This window comes from Denticeps clupeoides, chromosome 2 (assembly GCF_900700375.1).
Source record: "Denticeps clupeoides chromosome 2, fDenClu1.1, whole genome shotgun sequence".
Taxonomy (NCBI): domain Eukaryota; kingdom Metazoa; phylum Chordata; class Actinopteri; order Clupeiformes; family Denticipitidae; genus Denticeps; species Denticeps clupeoides.
This window is the reverse complement of record NC_041708.1, coordinates 16,587,281-16,610,332: the sequence shown is the minus strand read 5'-3', so window position 1 is coordinate 16,610,332 and position 23,052 is coordinate 16,587,281. Positions and strand designations below refer to the sequence as shown.

Below are 23,052 nucleotides of genomic sequence, written 5' to 3'. Positions count from 1 at the left end.
ATTCCAATGTTAAATGAGCACATGCATTATGATGCTGGAAGAGATATTGCTGTAAATTATGTGTTTCACCAAGACAAAAGTAATAATGACTGTCATGCAAATCTTGATGGAAATTAGGACTACAAAGAACTCCGGGTACTGGTGATTAGGCACAAAACTAATGAATGACGAAGATGACCATGCAGACAAAGCAGGTCACTCACGTCATGATGTTTAAACTTCTGAATGTCACTAGTTCTCTTCTGGTCTTTAGCCACAATGGTTACTTCTGATGATCCTTTCTTGGGCGAAGGTTTCAGCTCCACATCTTTTTGTATTTTAGGCTTCATACTTTGCTCTTGTCTCTTAGCATCCTTGGTATCCACTGATGCAGGGTGAGCCCCAGGCTTATTGGCCTGCATTTGCACAGGTCCCTTGCTCTGAGATCGTGTTTGTTTTCCAGGAGAGAAAGGTTCACTTACTTGAGTTCCAGAAGGTTTCTGCTGTTGAGGGCCAGTGGGCCTTAGCCCTGCCTGCTGAATGGGTCCTTTTTGCTGAGGCTGTTGCTGATTGAGGGGAACTGCATGCCTTGGAGATCCAACTGAACCAGAAACCTGAGGTGAAGATTCCCCAAGACCCCCAGACACAGCCCTCTGTGTCTGACAGGTCAGACAGAGCCATTCTTTCTTCTGAAAATAAGAAAATAATTGAATCAGATATTCTAATATTTTTAACATTTTTAAACTAATAAATAGTTTCCGTAATTCTGGAATTTCCTTGCAAAAGTCCAATATTCTGTCAGAAGATTGGGTAGATCAACATCTGACAGGATCACCACTGACACTGTCAATTGATAAAGTAGCAAGTGAGAAAGAGGAAAGGTCCTGTGTTCATGCTGTTTCTATTTATGATATAGAGAAAAGAATGTCATGGCAAGACATTCCAAACATACTACATACCATTAAAAACAATACTAAAGGAACACAAAGACCCATTTCTGATTATATGGCACACAACAGGAAGTGCAATTATTATTAAGATTCATTGGATGGATTAGCTCGTATAGCCTTGAACTTCATAGCCAGTTGTATCCAATCATGAGAAAAGGTATTTAAGGCAGCAAATCACAAGTTGTACATCCCTTTGACTCTCCTCTGAAAAGTGACAGCACAGGATCCTCAAAAGCAACGCTCAGAAGATGTGAAAATCTCAATAGAGACAACACACTCAACTACACTACAGACAAGCAACCTGGACTGGAAACACTAGCGGCCTTTTATAAATGGGTAACTGGACACATGTGGAGTTCATCAGCAGACGACAGAAGAGAGTGGGAGAATTTTTCTGTTACACAGTCATTCTCAGTGATCCTCAGACCTTGTAACACTTGTGTGTGCATGCATGGGTGTGTGTTTTAATTGTTTTTATGTAAAGTTGAAATATGACCACTGAGAGGGCAACAGCCTAGTTGGGATGAACAAGTAAAAGAGAAAAACTCATATGCAGAGGTACACATGAATGAACCTGATTATGAAAACATTCCTCTATGAAGATGAATAGAGCTGTTAAAATATGCTAAGGGTATCAAAGCTGAAAAATGGAACAGTAAGGATTAATTAATCACAGACAGCTCCTTTAGTCAAAATGAAAGAGGAGATGGATTGGCTGATGTCCAGGTCTTATGTAATCCCAGGCCAAATCAAACTCCAGACACAAGTTTGCCGGCTGGTAAAGCAAAACTGGTGCTCGTTGAAGAAGTTGTCAGTGCACAGAACAGATGCATTTGCTTTGTTTTCATCTCCCCCCAAGCATTCAGAAGAGCTAAATATAAACAGGTGCAGGGCCATTTTGAACCAACCATCTGTGCATTTCTGCATTTTATGAGCAAAATCAAAATGAGAGGGAACGCACTGCGTGCAAATGTGTGTGTGTGAGAGATGCTGTGTGGGCACAGACACTAATGTGTGTATGAGACCGCAGACTGAATGTACGTTTGTGTAAAGATTTATTAAATGAACCCATTATAAGATCTATATAAACATAGAATGTCAAGATTTAGTTTTCGGCTTGCAGGGGTAATAGCAGGATAGGGTGTGTACTTAGTTTTTCTGTAAAGATTGTAAATGAAGCATACAGCATAAAGACTGCAGGACAAGCAAACAAATGTTGCTTGCAGGAGGGATGCTTTTGCTTCCCCATGCAGCTCTCCCACTTCCCATAAGTCTATGTGGAATAAAGGCTTGTCATGTAACAAAGCTGAGCATATAGCAGAGGGGCTTGTCTTTTAACCCCTTAAAAGCCCAGGAATCAGCACCAAGGACAGCTCAGCTTTATTATGCAATAACTGAACACAATAACATAGATCTGTTGACAGGTCCTAGAGAGGTTGAGGGGTTTATTAAACCAACCAGATTATTGAGATCAACCATACAAAACCTGCATAAAAAATACAAATCAGACGTTACAGTTTCCACACTAAAGCAACTGTGAGCATAAACACCACAAACAGCATTTATGGTCTCACTCTCTCGGAGAAGAAAGGATTAATGCCTATGACAACACACATACACGCACACACCACCAAATGGTGGCAGAAATGTAAGGGAGAGAAGGGAGAGAGATTTGTGAGTAGAAAAAAAGGGATTATGACTGTGCTGCAGCAGATGGATGGGTCAGTGTGAAAATCATCCAGTGGGTCACTGTGTTTCTGACATACACTGAAACCTCCTGTGTCTGATGCATGCCTATTTCAGTCTCTTCTTCTGTCTGCTATTTACTATTGCACAATCCAGAGCTACATCTCACTATCACTTTTGGAGGAAGGGAAAGTACACAAGCGTATGCAGACGGGAGGCACTTTTAAAAATGAAGCTATCATTTGATACTATTGCAAAAGTAAGACTTTCAAATATGTCTTAGTAAAAAGAAAAGGAAAATCCTAATGATTCATTCACCTTACTACCAATCAAAAAAAGAAGTTCCATGGTAATTTAGTTATTCAGTTTCAAGTAGTTTTCACCCACAGCATAGGCAACCATTATTCATCTTAATCTCCAAGCCTTTACTACCCTTATTGAAGAGCTCATTAACAAGTAAAAGAAAGGAGTGTTGAAAATACAACAGGTATCATGACTTTTGTCCATTAAATAGGGCCATTCAAAATAAACAAATAAAATAAATATAATAATAAATAATAATAATAAAATTAATCAGTCAATCAATCAAATGAAATCAAATAAGCAATGAATTAGTAAAGAATCATTATTTTTGAACATATTGTAGCACTTGAAATTTAATGCTGGCAATAGTTGAAGTATCAGCCTTATGTTATGGATAGTAACTGCATGTGTTGGCTCTTCTCTTCCTCTAATACAAGACTTTGGGGGATATGGACGGCAGGTGCCTTCACCTGCTTCGCTTTTGTTTTGCAGTGATTTGACAGACCCTTGTGGCTGCCTGATCTTGACCAGCTTGGGTATGTGCATGCTTTTTCACACCACCGTTGAATATAGTGAATTTATGAGCACAGAAAAAATTATTTCAGTGCCATTTCAGTAGCAGCAGTTACATTTATATTTACAGCATTTACCAGACGCCCTTATACAGAGCCCTTATACTAAATTGCTCCAGGGGCACTGTCCCTGTAACTACTGATTGTAAGTTTACAATCAGTAGTTACAGGGACAGTGCCCCTGGAGCAATTTAGGGTTAAGTGTCTTGCTTAGGGACACTGTGGTGGTAAGTGGGATTTGAACCTGGGTCCTCTGGTTCATAGGTGAGTGTGTTACCCACCAGGCTACTACCACACAGTTAGTCCTCTTTGACAGCTTCTCAGTCCAGTCTTATTAGTTTCACCATGAACCAATAGCATGTGCAGATCAGGCTTCCCCATACAAAGTGAACACTGCCGCTGTAAAGCCAACCTACATTTTGGTACCTTTATTCCATTCACACAAAAATGCTCAGTGTTGACCAGCCAAAATATCTCTTTGTTTTTGTATACCTTGATGACCTCCTAAATCACCTCTCCCATGCCCACCAGGTCGTGCAACATGTCCTCAGACACAGACTTTTTGTCAAGCTCAAGAGGTCTACCTTCTGTGCCACCCAGACTATGTTCCTTGGTTTCCTTATTATCATTTGAAACCCTTGACCTCTTCTGCACTCCAATGGACCAAGAGCAGTAAACCTGACACCCCCTGATCATACGTCCTCGGACTCATAACCCTCGCTCCCTGTCCCCTGCATAATGATGGGCAGGTGATTGGGAGGGGCCACCACTATCAGTGACCATGTCTTCCCCTAAACCTTAGGCCACAGGTTCTCCACTTGGGTCATGAAGCAGTCCATCCTGGTCGCTGCCGGATCCATTCATCAACCACTCCTTCAGTGTTGGGGCAGTGGGCAGTGGTGGCCTAGCGGTTAAAGAAGCGGCCCCGTAATCAGAAGGTTGCTGGTTCGAATCCCAGTTTGCCAAGGTGCCACTGAGGTACTACTCCCCACACACTGCTCCCCGGGGGCCTGCCTTGGCTGACCACTGGTCACTAAGGGTGATGGGATAATTGCAGACGATACATTTCTTGTGTATCACAATGACAATCACTTCCCTTCACTACTTCTGGCAGCCTTCCCTTCCAGATGACATCAGCACCTGGCCCTGGTCACATGCCACCACTCAGTGTTCTTCCTGGTTCTGACATCTCCTCTGGGCTGAGTTTGTGCACAACCAAATGACTACAACCACCACTGGTCTTTCTCTGTTACAGCAGCAAGGCGGGCCCAATGCCTGAGAACAATGTCATGAGATGGATGAAACTCACCTTTGGATATATAAACGAATAAAACAAAAAGCGGAAGCACTGCTTCCCTGCGTTTGAACTCTGCCCACTCTGTGCTCAGCTTGTTCTCCTGACTGTCTCTCATGTATGAACTTTGCTTGGATCACAATCATCCTTCTGCCTGAATTTCCCAAATGAGAAACTTTTATCTATTGTGGTTGTGTTTTCTCTTGCTCTTTCCTTTTCTGTCCCTCAAAGTATTCAGCTCAGAATCCGTATCTGCACATATTCCATCTCCCATGACATAAACATATGTTTATAAATCCATTGCCTATTTTGTTATTAGAGGAGAAACTATAAATCACCTTTGCATGCCACTGTAAGTGAAAGTCAAGTTGAAAATGACACATTTCTTTTCAACATTTTATGCAAGATTGTGTATTAGAACGTGAAGTAAAGTGAGAGTGATTGTCATTGTGATACACTGCAGGATAGCACACAGTGCACAATAGACAAAAAGGCGCCCAAGGAGCAGTGTGTGGGGACCGTGCTTTGCCCTAGTATTCAGAAAAAATAAATAATGATGCTTTCAAAGCAGAGGAAGACCACAATGCTTTTAACAGGATCAAGCTGAGAAAACCTTCTGAAAGAACTACTTAATGAAAATTCGTTTTTATGAGAACGGCATGTGCAGGATGTTGGACAATTGAGTAATGATATAATACAAGTAGATGCAAAGAAAGCTTTTGGGCCTGGATGAGAACAGCTTCCTTTCAGAGGGAAGTAATCGAGTGGGAGTAGTGAACAGCAATCTGTACTGCCAGCTTCATGGTCCTGAATTCACTACTTGATACCAGATACCACCGCATACCCCCCAAAGGTCCTGAGCAGCAGTATTTTTTTTCCTAACCTTGTTTCATCCCCTCTGAGAATCCTGTGCTTTAGGAACATCGCTTTCCTCCACACACCACCTTCAGATGCATAATTCCGCTGTTACACAGGCATACAGGGCTGGAGCTCTGCCCTTTTGCCTACCGGAATAAATACAGATAGAAACTCCACAGGTTATCAAACCAGAAAGGTCACAGGGATTGATCTGACTGACTCGCTGTGCAACATGCTGACTTGCTCAATGGCCAGGCGCTGGCCCTTCCGTTCCAGTGTGAGGCTCAAAGAGGAGACAGAATCTCATGTGGGCTCATGTGCCACAGCAATCAAATGTGGAGATTACATAACGGGCAGAAATATTGGAAAAGAAAACAGCATTCTATACAATTATTTAAAGGCTGAAAAGTTCCCACAATTGTTTTGCAATATCTATAAATTCAGCAGCATTGACAGCTCCTCTTTATTATATATTATTATTAAATGTGGTATACACCGAGAACAATGGCATGTAAATTGGGGTGTTAGAGACATTCTTTTAGAGATTTTTAAGGACTGTTTTTTGGCATGGCTTTGAAAGCTGCTCTCATCCTGCTAATTAGCAGCTGAAAATGAGCCAGGAAAGCAGCACAGTGATTTACAAGTCACAAGTTTCTCCTGTAATTATGCATTTCAGTCAGACAATACTTAAATGTTATAATAGCCTCTGTTAAAAAGTTTTGTTCAGGTCTAAAATGAACATAAAAGTTTTAGCATGACATCCTATTGAACCTTCACATTGGTCAGACCAACATTAAATGTAGTAAGAGAGAAATTGTTGCTATCTGTGTGGGGAGATGCACACTGTGCATGTTAATCCACACACACACACACACACACACACTTTCATAAGTGCCCTGCTGGGGTCTCGCTACCATGTGGTCTGCCCACAGGGCAATGCTCCACATGCTGGGAGAGATGAAATGTCATCCATTTGTAAATGCCAAAACAACTAATTGTGTGTTTTTGTGTATTGTACATTACTGGTCACTACACTACACTACACCTACTTCTTTCATAGTCTTTCTGTTTACAATCTATGATATTTGATGCTCTTCAAGGCAGCAAATTGTTGCTGTGATGACAGCATTTGACACTCTTGGATTCACTCAACCACCCTAAATTAGAATATGATCATCTCATTAAGCTGCTAATGATTATGATAGTGTAAAGAGCTCCAACTTTGAACATTCTTATTTATTAACCAGATATTTTATTATTGTCTGCTCAAATGTTTAAAATATCCTGCATCAGGCAGGAGATACAGAGGAGGAAAACGTGCCGAGGGAGTGGGTCCTCCAGCAGCAGGGATTTAAATGATTCAAGAATATGCACATTTGAAATAGTTTGAGCTTTATAATATTAGTGCACAGCAGCCACTCCCAACAGACAGTCTGGTGGCTCCTAATCAGCTCTTCTGTTTATGATCAGCTCTGTTAATATGATGCACTCAGTGTATCAGACATCAAAGGGAAAAAGACTTGGGAGATGATCTGGTTATTTCTGAAAACGTCTCACTCACTCACTTTCTGCAACCACCTAGTCCCAGAGTGAAAGGTTCCACTGTCCATGTTCCGGCAATAGACATACAATTAGTCTTAACCTGTTAACTAAACACAATAATGACTCTGAGCTGTATTTGTGTTGTAATTGTGAAACGATAATGAGTAGGTTAAATAAACATAGGTTGAGGATGCATAAATCATGGTTTTGCTCTTTTAGCACATATCATTCCAACCATAGTATGTGTGTGTCTTTCTCAGACTGAATGTGTATATCATCATGAGTTTATGTGTCGGGTGTGGGTGTGTATCTGCCAAGTCAGCATAGTGTGTGTGTGTGTGTGTGTGTGTGGGGGTGACCAATTTATCCAGCATGTAAAATAATAAGGATTCCGCAAATTAACTACTAGATCTTTCCAACAGACCTGTGTGTGTGTGTGTGTGTGTGTGAGTGTGTGTGTGTGTGTGTGTCTCGTGGGGGAGTTGTAGCAGTGCAGGCCGGGATCTGACTGCAGTCAGCAGATATATGGGTCAGTCTTCTGGGACTCCTTCAATTGGGATCACGTGTGGCAGCACAGTGCAGGATTACTGAGAGGAAATGAAGGATCATCCTGCGCTGAGCCAAGGAGCAGCAGCCCAGTTGCATCACCCGGGAGAGTGAGTTGGGTGAGTTGTGATTCTGTGCGAGCAACATTTGTTCAATATCCAGGCTTCTGCTTCCTGAAATGAACAGTCTCTCCTCTGGAAAACAGTGGCCCCATCCCCATAGTCCGGTCAGCAGGAGAAACACACACACAGTCACACGGTGAGAGAGCAAAGCACCACCCACTCACCCACCCACCAGACTGCATTTCCATCCCCACCGGCATTACAAATCATTACTGACTGCATAATGCATGATTATTTTCTACCAAATGTGTCCTGTCTGGGGGAAATCTCTAGGTGCTTTCTGTCATCTGACATCAGTGGCCAGATTTCATGTTGTTATTTTATTACAATTTATTCTTTCATTTTAATCATCCAATTGTGAAGATGAGATTAAAAACAAGCATCATAAAACCTCTCTGCTGTGTAGTAAAACTGTGTTGTACTAATTCTCTAAGTTCCAGGCTGAAAAGATCCATTCCTAAGGACAAAATACAGTCTCAGGAGACATTGGACACACCAGAGTGAGCCATGGTTTCCACAGTGAATGATGGGAGATGCTGCTGATGACACACCAGCAAAAAGGGTTGGGTGGGTAGTTAGTTCCTCTCTACAGCATACAGATACCTAGAAAATATTACAACACAACCCAAGTGTACAGACAGTCAGGGTCATTCCACCCAGCAACTGCTTTATGTGGAATTCAAAATTTATTTAATCTTATTTATAAGATTTTGTCAGAGTGTAATAGCATGTCAATTGAGATTAAGTGTGTGTTTCTGAGTGTGAGTGTGGTGAAACAGTCTTCTGAGCCAGGCTGGATGAGGGTCCTATTTCTTGCATTTTATTTACCTCTGAAAATGTCTGAAATAATCAGGCCATGTTCAGTGATGGAGAAGCTGCTCCACATACACACACACACTGTAAATCAGCTGCTTTACACTATAACTAAATGATTCTGTTTTATTCAAGCTACCCTATCCAAAACCAGACCGAAAACATACACTTAGTACAGCTAGCATCTGGTAATCTGGCCTTGTGATGACCTCCCAGGAGCAGGTCAATGAGAGCCATGGCTGTGAGAGGACAGCAGTGGCAGCCAGCTAAAGCAACAAGGAGATCACACATATGATAGCAAGAGAAACCTGAGTAGTCAACAAAAAAAAAAACACGTACCACGTCTGCTTCAATAGAACTAAACCTGAGTGGAGTGGTCATGACCTGGCCAACGTCACTGCAATTAAAAGCTAAAAGAATATTCTGTGTGTTTAGCAGGCGTGTGTGTGTGGCCAGGCTTTAATGCAAGGCCTTTAAGTGTCAGCGACAACAAATTGAGCTTGAACCTGATTAAGCCTCGGAGGTTTCTCCCTATAATCAGAAATAAAAAAATTAATTTGATGATCATCTTTAGAATTTTTAAAATGTGTGCATTTTACTTTCACATCTTATTCAGCAGGAGGACCCCACCTACAGCCAGTCAATTTCACAAACACAGGTCTTTGCTGCTATAGATTTAAAGTAAAAAGTGAAGTGATTGTCACATGTGATACACAGCAGCACAGCACACGGTGCACACAGTGAAATTTGTCCTCTGCATTTAACCCATCACCCTGAGTGAGCAGTGGGCAGCCATGAGAAGCGCCCGGGGAGCAGTGTGTGGGGACGGTGCTTTTGCTCAGTGGCACCTCAGTGGCACCTTGGCGGATCGGGAATCGAACCGGCAACCTTCTGATTACAGGGCTGCTTCCTTAACCGCTAGGCCATTAAGATCTTGGCTCATCAAATCATAAAGAAACGATTCCTGAATTTCTGAATTCTGGATTGAATTTGCTAAACCTGCACACCTACTCAGCCTCAAACAAACTATACTTTCTCCATCATTTTTTTCTCCTGAAGCATGGAACCCAGGGTTTCACTTCTGTCAATTGAACTTTATGATCATATTGGCCAGGACATACCAAATGAGGGCTTTATGATGTCATTTTTGTAGTACAGACCATCATAGACACATCAGGTTTCATACTAGATGTTAATTGGGCAGGTGAATACACTAGCTAACCAATAAAACAATATTGTGAACATGGATTTGTTTCATAATCCAGTTCAGGGAGACCCGCTCCTGCACAGTAATAGCTCTTCGTAAGGTGGATCAGGTGAAAAAATGGTGACCACCATGTGATATATTCTGCCATCACAAGGACGTGAATTAGACAAAGCTTCATTCAGTGTTTCTTTTGTGCCCTATTTTTCCATGCAAGCTCACCTCACTCACCTTACCTACTGTGCATGTAGGTAGAGCTGGGCAATAAATTGTGATTCATATCGGTTTACTTGAAAGTCTCCAAAATCCTCAAATAGTTTCAGCTTCAAAATGATTCTGCTCTCTGCTAAACTCCCCCGTCCCTTCTGAGACCAGCCAACACTCCGAGGACAGAACGTATTTTAGGTGGAGAGCTCATCTAAAAACTGTCCATGTCTCCTCAGTCACTAATGTCTCCATCAGGCTACATAAACCCAACTGGCTGGCCTTTGCACTAGGTAACTTGCATAAACAGATTTCACTGGCTTGAGCTTATGCTACATATGAAATATTAAAGTTAGATATTTCACTTCCTAACACAGGCAAAACAAGCAACAAGAGGAGACGGACCCACAATTCCTTTTGGCAGTGAGCAGGAAACACCACCGTTGACACCTTCATTGCATCTGTGTGACTCTAGCCTGAGAGACGCTAGCAGGTAAGACACATTGTTTATGTTGAGCACAAAAAAAAACAATCAATCAAATACAGTCCCTGACAAATGTCTTGTCACTTGTGTACAAATTGCCCTCAAGTGCCGCTGAAATATATTTCTAATCAAGATTTTTTTACAAGTAATGGCTCATTTTATTCCCAACAGCTTTTCTAATAATGTTTCAGTGCAAAACTGTCAAAAAGTATTCTAATATTTAAAGCTTGGTAAAGCCCATTGAGTCATATTTTGCAAAGACATAAGTGTTGTCGCCTTGTCATATGAGCTTCCATCACATACTTCCATCTCCACATCAAAGTTCCTCAAGGCGAAGAAGATCAAGATGCTCCAGGATTGGCCAGCCCAGTCACCGGACATGAACATCATTGAGCATGTGTGGGGTAGGTTGAAAGAGGAAGCATGGAATAAATAAATCAATTGTATAAATTGTATCCTTGCCAAAATGCATGGATGCAGTCCTTCAAGCTCATGGAAGTCATTCAAGATGTTAAATTTGGATCTCACAGCACCACTACTTAATTTGCTGACATTTGTGTTTGCAGTAAATTTGGCGTTTCTGTCTTGATTAAATGATAAATTAATTTGAACTAATTCATTTCAATGCATTATAAATAATTTGTTAGGGTTTAAGCTTTCCATATGAGCTATTTCTAACACCAAATGATGAATTATCATGTTAATAGCAGGTGTTTCTACAAAATAGATTATATAGACTTTTGTCAGGGACTGTATACTGAAATAGCCATACCCCATTTAAAAGGAAAGCAGATGGAGAATGTGCTGTATCTGACATTTTGGTAAAGAAAGCAAAATTGGTTATAGGTTTTGAAAAAAAACAATTTTTTAGGCCATATCACCCAGCCCCACCTGTATCCATAAAGCCATTCAGATTGAGAATTATTTGTGCAGCCAATCAGATTGACAAGTATATCAGATCGAGCATGATGTTTTGTCAAAAGAGTTTGGCCGGTACTCAGTAGTGTGCATATGTGCATGTGTGTGGAAGACCCAGGTTCAAATCCCGCTTACTACCATTGTGTCCCTGAGCAAGACACTTAACCTTAAGTTGCTCCAGGGAGACTGTCCCTGTAACTACTGATTGTAAGTCGCTCTGGATAAGGGCGTCTGATAAATGCTGTAAATGTAAATGTGGGTGCGCACTGAAAAATAAGTGGAATAAAAAAAATTCTAAATGGCCTAAATCCTCCATAAACAGGATTATGTTCTATGATGTCATTGCATTAAGAATGACTTCATACCATAAAACTATAAAAAGGCCCATCCTCTAAACAGTATGATTCACATTAAAGCTACGGTCAGATTTGTCCTCAGAAACATGTTGAGACAGACTCACCGGAACGCTACATTTTATTTACATTTACAGCATTTACCAAAAGCCCTTTTGAAGCCCTTTTGACTTGTTGGTTCGTAGGCGAGTGTGTGACCCCAAACTTGACAGCTGCAGCACCACCCCGCCACTTGAATACAGGTACGTCTGTGATATCTAAATAGGCCATGTGCTACCACAAGATCAGTTCAGGTGCTTACAGAGGGAATATCATTTTGCATATGAAAGTTGTCCAACAAAGTTCATAAAGCAAACATTAGGTTTGTAAATGAGTATTAGTTTCGCTATTCATTTCCAAAAGTATCAATATTAGTTATTCTAAATTTTTGTCTTTTCGCCTGCCGTGGTAACAAAAATACTATTGCATATTTTCCTTAGTATTGGTATTGAGTTTGAAATTCTGAAAATACTGAAAAATGACTGACCTATTACAGCATTTACTATACGTTTTGTCACATTTAAGCAAATGTAAAGTGATATTCAGCAGCATAAGATGATAAGGTGAAGCATTACTGCATGCAGGTCTTGCCAGTGAAAGTGAAAGTGCAGGCACACATGAGGAGATAAGTCCTTTCAAGGAGATGTTGCTCCCAGCACCACAGCTCAGGCTGAGTCAGGGGCTCAGCGGAGTCAGGGGGCTCTGGGACCCTGGAGGCTTCTTAAAGCTCGTTATCCCAGCTAGTAGGCTCTGACGCTAATGTCATTTGAAAAGAGGTGATTAAGCTCCACAAAGGCTCTAGAGTCTCTGAGGCTTGCTGGTCGCTACCAGTATAAGGGGAAATGAAAAACGAATGAATAAAAGAATATAAGGCAATAAAAGGATTATATGTGTAATTAAAACTGTGAAGATACATCAGTAAGATATTTTGGAAGACACTGGAAAAAAGGCTGCAAGCAAATGGCCCAAATCTCTAATTGTGATCATTGTGACCTGAATAACTAATAAATGCAAATTAGCAGGTAATTGTTGATAAGACTGAAATATGTTTATATGTTCATAAACATATGGTAAAGCTCAAGACTGCTATTCCAATCACTACGCAGACCTACCAAACTCTCGCTTTTCTTTGTTGCTGGTATGGGGCAGGTTTCTATTCTTTTTATATTGTTTGCACACACACACACACACACACACACATACAAACACACTCACAGATAAATTAACTATCCGGGACAGTGCATTGAACAGGGAAGCAGTTTCATGTGAAACCTCATCTGGAGACAAGCCGAACATTCTCTACGATTGTGTGAGTGTAAATGTATGGGAACAGCGGGCAGCTGCGGTGGAACAAGCAGCATTGTCGGCATGACCTTAAAGCAGCAATTAAGGGTTTTAGAACAACTGTAAAGGACCCCAAGACATAAGAATGGTGCATAATTTAAATGAGTACAAAAAGAGACAACAGAGGTGATGCATGAGGTCAGCACATGTTTGCTGAAAGTCATTTGAACAACTCAAACATCAAGAGACTACAACATGCATGTGACTGGCCAGAGACTGATTCAAACATATCACACACTCCAGGCCATTTCTTCAAGAACACACTGTACACATACACACAAATATATCCAGAAGCCCCACAAGCCAACAGAACACCATCACGTAATTGGGAGCAGTGGGCTGGTGGTCTCAGCACCCCATCTAAGACCAAATAACCACAATTATGCCTTTGTTTGGAAATGCATCAAACAAAAGTGGTGCAGCTAATAATAGTAACTGCTTGTTTAAACTATCTGCAGGTCTACACTGATTCCTGGCTGCAGTACTGCTGATTTGTTTATAGAGTATCATAAATAAAATGATTGATCTTTCGAATTAGTTCATAAATTTTATCCGTGACAAATTTCCTATGTGCAGACCATTTGTATAGACTTTAAAAAGCATGGACTGCAATGTAATGTTTTAACTATCCATTATTTTATTGTTACAGTGCCTCTGTAACAAGCAAGCATTGAATTTTTGAACTAATAAGAAAATAACAAGCCTCATTAGAAATCTTAATGGCAAAATGGATTCAATAATGAGTTAACAAACTTTGTAATGATTTATTGTAGAGGTGGAGGGAAATCAATACAGCATAATATACCAATATCTTACGCACTAGTATAAATACAGGAACACCAAATATCAATATTTTTGTATGCAAATGTAGTCCACCGGGTGGTGCTGTTCAGTGTTTTATTTAGTGTGATCAGCGTGCAACTACAACCTCCACTCCTGTAGATGGCGACGTACAGTTGGATACTTGAATTAATTAATTAATCATAAACAGCTGGAAACAATCAGGAAGATCAGGAGCTCATTTAAGCAGGAACCATCGAGATACAGTACAGCAGAACCCAAAGTCTATTGCCACAGTACGCCGGATACCGCGTACCACCTCGCTTCATGCTCAAAAAGGACGGATTCAGTTGTGCATTTACGCCCCTATGACGTGGTTGTAAACACAGTGTTCAGGTACATGGTCAACACCCTGGACCCGTGTGGTGCCAAGGATGTTCGAGTTGTAAAAAAAAAACTCTTCTCTCTGCAGAAAGAGTGGTGCTTACACACGATTGATGAACTTAAACTGAATTAAAGAGGACTGGCCACTGGTTTCCATGAGAGCCATTGAGGCAATAACATCACCAAGCTGCTCAACGGGGCAGTGGAGAAATGGGTACTGGTCCTGCAGTTGCTGGAAATGGCAATCGGTGTAAAGAGTGCTTTGGTTATTCTGCTCCAGCATTCAGACAGCGACAGCTCAGATGGCCCAATCTGGAATTTGGCCCCATTGTACGAGGTTACCTCCACTTTCTCATGCTTTGCCCGCCCAAAGAATTTCACATCCCTCACCTTAAAAATTTGCTTCACCGACAGCTAACACCGATTAGCTCCATTAGTACATGGTACCGTGGTCACAAGCTGGCCCCACCCCACCCTCCACCTGGCTCCACCTTTCTCATCCTTGCCTCGCCTCTCTCCTCCTCGTTATCATTTAAAGCTACAGACACAGAAATGGCACATCCTGGGGAAATCTCAAAGTAATTCAATGTAATTAAATCAAATTAAATAATTAAATGTAATTAAATAAAAAGGCTGAAAGAGACTTCAGATACAGTATTAGGGGACCACCAAGACTTATATAAAACCTTACAAAATCAGCAGGTGACGTTTAAAGTATAGTAGACACGTGAAAATAAGGTTTGAGTTAAATTTATTAACACTATTCGGACTGTCTTTTTTAATTTTTTATTTTTTTTGAACAGTGTTCACTGTCTGCGTGCATATGCACTTTGGATGTTTACATTTATCAGATAACTGATAACTTAGATAACTGACTGAGCACTTTCTTATTTTCAATCTTAGGCATTTGATCTTAACGTTTTTGGTGTCCACTACTTCAGTGTGTGAAGACAATAAAGTTAAAATTCAGTTCTGAGTTAGGTTTTGACTCAATTATTAATGTATTAATCCATTCAGATTGTACACATCTTGCATTTCAGCTCTCTTTTACATTTTGAGTGAATATATCCCAATATATTGCAGTATTTCAATATTGTGATATTATCGTATTGTGACCCATGTATCACGATAGCATCGCATTGTGAGGTACGACCCCTAATATATTGTCAGGAAAGTATGGCAGGGAAGAAGGACACAGATGCATGACTCACATACACTGGGATTTAATAAAGAAAAACAGGGTATGTAACCTGCACACAGACATGTCATTGGGATTATATGTAAAAGACAAATGACAGAGGAAAGACAGGACACAGCTAAGATACATTTATAATCATAAACAGCTGGAAACAATCAGGATGATCAGGAACAAAAGACAGAAGAAACACAAAGTCCCAGTCTGGAGTTCTGGAAAAAGTCTGGATCATGACATATATTTACATTTTAAAACTTATTGGTATGCTAATAGTAACTTTTTTTTCTGCATTTCTTTTACTTAACCCAAAAAGTTAATAATGGAATGCAAGGGAAAGCAGGGGGAAACTGGAGACTGTGCAACCTGCCCACAGCAGCAAATCCTGTTTTATGATCCTACCTTCCCATGTCAGAATATGCAGTTCACCCTCTCTGCTCTTTTGTAATGTCTCGAATCAAACATTGGGTCCATTGAATTTCCTACACTGAGGTCGTCTGAGGAGCTGGGCCTGAAAGATGCCATCACAGTGCACCATAACTACAGGAATGGAGGGCTAAACTCTGACGTGAATAAGACGTATGGTATGAACAAAACATTGTAAGATGGAAATCCAGGACCATGACTTTGATGAAGACCCTTTTAATTTGGGCTTTTGTATAACATTAATAATTTTTAATACAATATTTACATATTTATATTATATTATATTAATACAATATTTAACTACCTGTGTTAATAAATGAGAAACTGTTCATTCCTGTAACTTCTATCGTCTCATGCCTCTGTATGTCCAGGTTAAATTCAGATGAGTTTAAATACATTGCTCATAATGAATGGAGTCAGGTAAACAAGGTCAATGCAACTCTCCGCTGTCCTTCCCTTCATCCACTGAGTTGGAGTTCTCCCTTTTCTATGCTTTTTACAACAGTTTCTTGTATGAGTGAGGGTTGTATTGCATTTTTGGTAAATGCTGAACCCTTTCGTTGACTACGCCTGCCCAAGCGTTGTGAATCTTTGAGATGAAGAGGCAATGTAGTGATAAATGTGGCTGAGTGTGGGGGCTGCGTGAGAGTCCTCACACCTCCGCTGAACACAGCGCGTCCATCTGGCTCCTCTCTGGCCTCCCGAGGTGCAGCATTTCTCCAGTGCCAAAGGCATACACAGCATCTCTACCCTCGCCTCACAAACACGGCCCACTGTGAATGTGTGCATACAAGCTCAGTCCCTGTTTTTCATGCTGAAGAACAAGCTGTGCCACCTTCTACTCCTCCCTGCATCATCAGAAACAACCTTCCTTCTGGGCTCTCTGTACCCCCAGACCCATCTCCAACATCTTGTTTCACGTCCTGTTCTCCTCAATGGTGTGTTAAACTGCCAGAACACATCCTTGACTTTTCATTAGAAATGTACACCGTAGATAGGATTTCTTGTAGTTGCAGCAGAGCCATGAACGTGCTATCTGCCATTGCTGTATATATTAGGTGTTTTGAGTTATAGGTCAGGTTGGAAGTTGGGTTAATTGTCAGGGATGCATGGCGGAAAAGGCGGTGAACCCAGTTGTGGAGATGGGTGGTAGTAGCCTAGTGGGTAACACACTCGCCTATGAACCAAAAGACCAAGGTTCAAATCTCACTTACTACCATTGTGTCCCTGAGCAGAGGGGCTGTCCCTGTAACTACTGATTGTAAGTCGCTCTGGATAAATTTATATTATTATAAATGCTGTAAATGTAAAAGATGAACAAGAGGGCATTTTTAAGTTATAACCTGTGAATGCCGGGCAGCTGTACCTGAAACACATTCTGGGGTTTTACGTTCTATTAAAGCACAGTGTGCTAGGGTGGCACGAAGCCAGAGTAGAGAAAAGTGGTGAAGTAGATTGGTCTGTGACAAGCACATTCAACCCGGAAAGGCCAACACGACTCAGAGAATAGCTTAGCTTGGTGAAGTTGAGCCAACTGACACCCCACTGCTGGACCAACAGAGGGTTTATTGTCAGCACCATAGTATACACAGTATACTGTGTATTGAAATAATGTTTCACACAGACCCCCCCATAGCACAATCATAAAAGAAAATATATATGTATATACACACTAAACTAAACTACACTCAACTAAAACCTAAATACTGTACAGTATCTCTATAAGAGAAAAGTAAAACTTTTCTGTACAATGAACAGATCGAACAGGACATAACTGGACTCTAGGATGCTTGTGAGTGGATAAGTTGGATATTTCAGACAGGACACACAAGACAAGACAAGCCTGTGCAAGATGTGCAGGGATGTGCAAAATGAGTTGAGAGTTGCAAAGATCAGGTGCATAAGGCTGGAAGTGTGTTGTTGTTGAGTTTAACAGTGTTCTGGTGATGGCAGTGCATTGAGAGCTCTGAGTGCTTGTGGGAAGAAGCTATTGAAGTGTCTGGCAGTTACAGTTCTGATGCTGCGGATCGTAGGAGGGAGAACAGCTCTACGAGAATAGGTGTTGTAGAGCTGGGAGATGGGTGGAAGTGGAACCCCGATGATGCATTCTGTTGTCTTCACTATCCGCTGCAGGGCCTTGTGCTCAGTAGCAGTGCAGTTCCCATACCAGACAGTGATGTAGTAGCAGAGAACAATCTCAATGGTCCCTCGATAGAATGATGTAAGGATTGGAGGAGGGAGGTTAGCCATCCTGAGGAAGCCTTCTTGGTGGTGGTGGAGGTGGTGTTGAAGTTCCAGGAGAGGTCGATCTCAACAGCAGATCCATCAATGTGCAGTGGGGTGGGGACAGTCGGTTTCTTCATGACGTTGACAACCATCTATTTGGTCTTGGTGACATTGGTGCCAGAGCAACAACCTCTCTGTAAGCAGACTCATCGTTGTTGGTGATGAGCACCACTACTGTTGTGTCATCTGCGAACATGATGCTGTGGTTTGAACTGTACTGTGCAGCACAGTCGTGTGTCAGCAGAGTGAACAGCAGTGGGCTGAGCTTGCATCCCTGTGGGGAACCTGTGCTCAGTCTGAGGACCTTGGAGGTGTTATTTCCTATAGACAGACTGAGGCCTGTCTGTTAGAAAGTCCAAGATCCAGCTGCAGAGTGGAGAGCTTTTTCCCAGCAGGTAGAACTTCATTACAAGCTTCTGAGGGTTGAGAGTATTGAATACTGAGCTGAAGTCATTAAACAGCATTCTGGCATTTTTTTGTCGAGGTGGGAGAGGGTTGTGTTGAGGGCAGACGAGATTGCATCGTCTGTGGAGCGGTTTGGCCGAACTGAAGTGGGTCCAGATTCTGTGGAAGTTGGATCTTCATGTGCCTCAGAACCAGCCTCTCAAAGCACTTCATAGTGATGAGTGTGAGTGCTATGGGCCCGCAGTCATTGAGGCAGGACACAGTTGACTTCTTTGGCACTGGGATGATCTGGGTGGTTTTGAGGCAGGTAGGTACCACGGCCGAGCGATGTGTTGAAGATAATAAAAATCCCTGACAATCAAACATTTCTGTCTAATTGTTCATTTAAATCCAAATAGTAGCCTTTCTTGTTAGGGCAGAATATGTTGCCACTTTGTGTTCATGTGGGTGCCTATTGGTATGTGTGGCCTAAATAAAGGTGGTCTGCTGATGGCAACAGCACATTTAATCCCTGGACAGATCAATCTACTGGACAGGAATGCTGTAATCCCAAACTCAACACACACACACACACACACTTGATAGACTACTACCTACTATGCCAGCTACTCTTGGTTTTGAGTCACATAAACAGCAGGACCCTGACAGCCATTTTAATTATCAAAGATGACAGTAATCTTTTCAGAGTCACTGGATTGTTCAACGTTTGACAAAAGATTGCATTCTAAAGAGGATAAAGGGCAGCAATAGTTGATGCAGGAACAAAAAAGCGAGTGAGCCATGCATCTGACTCATCTGTCCATCAAAAACAAGCAAATATCCTAAAAATATAGCTGAAACATTTCCTCAGTCCCTGTAGCATAATATTGTAATTACAGACTGTAGTGCACTGACGCTGCACAGAAGGCCTCTGCTGTATTATTGGCTTAAGTATATCACATGTCCAAGTTGAACCAATCCCCTAAGGACTTGTAATGTGCACTTTAAAAATGGCACGTCCATTGAGTATGTGCTGGCTATGTGTCTTAAATAAAAATCCCTGACAATGGTGAAATCCCATATGCCCATATCACACACACACACACACACACACACACACACACACACACACACACACACACACATACACACACACACACCAACCTTGTCTGACACCTGGGAAGATATGCAGTACTTTGCCTGTCCCACATGAACTATTTATAATATTCTCTCTTGCTGAATTATTGATTAAGTTTTTTCTGCACATTTTCTCTCTGCATTGGTGGCCTGTTTCTCTCTCTGTCACAGCTGGGCTTCTTCACCAAAAACAAAAAAAGACATGAGTCACCACCACTACCAGTCTGGAGGGTGAGAGTAAAAAAATTTACACGTTGTCCAGGGCATGGCTGAAGGTGGGATTAGCCAGTATGCAACACTGAATCAGAGGAGCCACAGAGAGGCCTAGATGGAAGCGAAATGCCTCACTCCAGACAAATGAGGTTGACTGTGTGTGTGTTTCTCCATCAGGATGACCTCTCACCTCATCTGCATCTCTGCCCTCTGTAAGAACTGACGAATGGTTTCTGTCTCCAGCACTAGAGTACAACTGGAAAACATGACACTTTGCCCAATTAGCCACAGGAACTGTGCTTTCCATTTAGGGCTGAAACAATTATTCAAATAACTCGAATGATTCGATTACAAAAAATGTTTAAGGAAAATTCTTTGCCTCAAGGCTTCGTTTAATTTGTCACCAAAGTCCATCTATTATTGTATCACTCCGCGGAGCTACGCAGCACGGAGCTGCACAGCACTGTTATTGTTCTACACGGACTGTTTTAACTGAAGCGCATTTCAAAGATTTAAGGAGGTGAGATTTATTGGCGAAAAATAAAGATTCCAGTGTGTGTAAAAGGCATAAAATATCTAAAGTGTGGGACCATTTTACGCTGTCTAAGGTGGACAACGTAGTGCAGTGTATACATTGTAAAACGGACATGGCTTACCATACTAGTACTTCGCCAATGCTACAGCACCTTAACCAAAAATATTCTCAAGTAAACCGCACTTCTCCAAGCGGACTCGGAGCTTCTACAAGGTATCGTATTTTTATGATTGTTAACTAACATTAGCGCTTCTTAGAACGTACATTATTTGTAATTATTTGTGTTATGAGTAGATAGTGACGAGGCATGATAAGTAGCAAGAGAGGAAATACACCACACACGCACGCCACACGCACACATGCACATCTAGGGTACATCTCAAAACACACCTTCCCCATACATAAGGTAGTAATAATAAATGCAACACATTCATTTGCATATAGATTTACTTTTGGGCGAGTTTATAGATTTTTTTGCACAAATCAATGTTTTTTTTCTTCCCCACAGTACATCACAGCGGCACAGGCTTGCACATGCATTGCACATGCATTGCACACACATTCTCTCAAATTCTCTCTCTCTCTCTCTCTCTCTCTCTCTCTCTCTCTCTATTTTGCACATAACATTGCACAAAGACAAACATTCCACCTACATACCTCATCTGGATACAACTGGAAACTGAACTGTATTGTTTAAGTTGGATTATTAGTAATACTGGAATTGTTTATTTATATTTTCTTTTTACTATTTTGTACCTTTATACGTTTTTTCCTCTTTATTCTCAGATGGGCTATAGCAGGGGGTACACCCCATTTTTCCTTTTTTTAATTAAAATGAAACTAAGCATAAATATGCTAACCTATGTTTCATAGTTTTTTTCATGTACATCATGAATGTTTCACAGAAAGATTGATTAAAGTTCTGGAGCCAATAACCCAAATGTTTTTTAAGCTTTGATCTAATAAAAAAACATTTATTAGATAATATAAATGTTCTGCATAACACACTATTGATAGTGTGATTTAAAAATCATAAAAAGGATGATTTTGTCCGATTAATCGATTAATTAATACAGAATACTTGGTTCCAAAAATATTCAATAGTTGCAGCCCTATTTTCATTAGTACTATACTGTATAATCTGTAATGTAGTGTTTGATTTTTAAAAAATCCTTTTGCATTTGGACAGTTCTTCTGAGTGTAGGTCTGGTATGTGATTGAAGAAACTGGAGGTGAGGTCAACTGAGGCCAGATAGCCAAAATGAGCACAGTACAGGAGACAGGAGAAATGACCAGACTTGAGGCTCGTGGACAGACATGGTGCTCATCACCAGCTACTGTACGTCTTTCAGAAGTGTAGAAAACACATTTTCATTTTCCCTAAATGTCAGACGGTTTTAAAGAACACGAAGGAGCTGGTAGAGCAGCAGACCTCTTAAAGGGCAGCGAAATGTAAATCAAGATGCCCACCAGTGTCCAGATAAAGGGGCAAAACTTACAAGAGAACAACAGCACCGTTAGTGAGAAGAATGGAGAAGGCATAACTAACATTGCACCACACTGACTGTCATGAAAAACCTCATCTTAATTTCAATTATTAATTTGCTAATTAATTCCATATAATCCAATCCAGTCAAACTTCATTTTACAACTTTCCAGGGGAAAGCAGCTTGTCTTATTCTGTCATTTCTCCCTCCAGGGAAATATGCAAACACACAAAAATGCCCTCTATTCCTGCCCAAACAAATATGAGTTATTAAAGTTCAAGAGTTATTATAGTCATTGCCACATGGAGATTTTATCTGAAGGCTTATTTTTCCATAGCACAATATCTCAAATATAGATTCCTGCAGTTTGGAGCAGAATTTATAAGCTCAGACTGGCAAAAACATACAGAATCAAGAGAAACACTGGAACCAGCCTGCTGATACAACGCACAGGATTCTAACACATTTTTACAAAAGAATTTCCATGACTTATCCATGACTTTTCAATTACTAATTTAGCAGAAAATTGTTAAACAAAACGTATGTCAACCCTGAAAGCTCAAACGACATAAACGACAGTGATTCTTCCTCTCACAAGCCCGAGCCTGAGTGAAATGGTTCAGGCAGAACCAGCTGTAATAATGTAATTCACCTGTAATTTACATGACATTTACATAGGAGACATGCTGCTGCGGAGGTGCTGGAATATGCTATCAACACACGCAGTACCACATGACCTAAACCGAGTAAAGATACTATAGACTGCGCTTGTTTTAAAAGTTGGTGACAATCACCTTTTTATCCCCTCAGTGCAGGATGCAGTGTTTTTCCAGTGGCAAAGGAAAGGTATTGTGCCTTTTCAAGATTTGCTAATAGGCAATACCAATGTAAAATGTAGTCTACCAAAATCCAATTTCTTTAGTTTCATACAAGCAAGACATTATGTCCTCTCCTGGTTCCCCAGTCTGCAAACAGATACAATGGCTGTGGAAATGGTTCTGGTTTGAAGCCTGAACC

At 41.0% G+C, this 23,052-nt stretch overlaps 1 protein-coding gene across 4 annotated transcripts in view; it reads right to left on the bottom strand.

The window, feature by feature from the left end:
• Positions 1 to 23,052, bottom strand: part of bsnb (bassoon (presynaptic cytomatrix protein) b) — a 62,964-nt gene that overhangs the window by 18,306 nt on the left and 21,606 nt on the right. For 3 of the 4 annotated variants that reach the window (XM_028964947.1, XM_028964948.1, XM_028964949.1), the window contains exon 4: positions 204 to 668. In XM_028964947.1, the coding sequence (XP_028820780.1) occupies positions 204 to 668 (465 nt within the window). The remainder of the gene's footprint in view (positions 1 to 203; positions 669 to 23,052) is intronic. The other variant, XM_028964950.1, reaches the window with a different exon arrangement.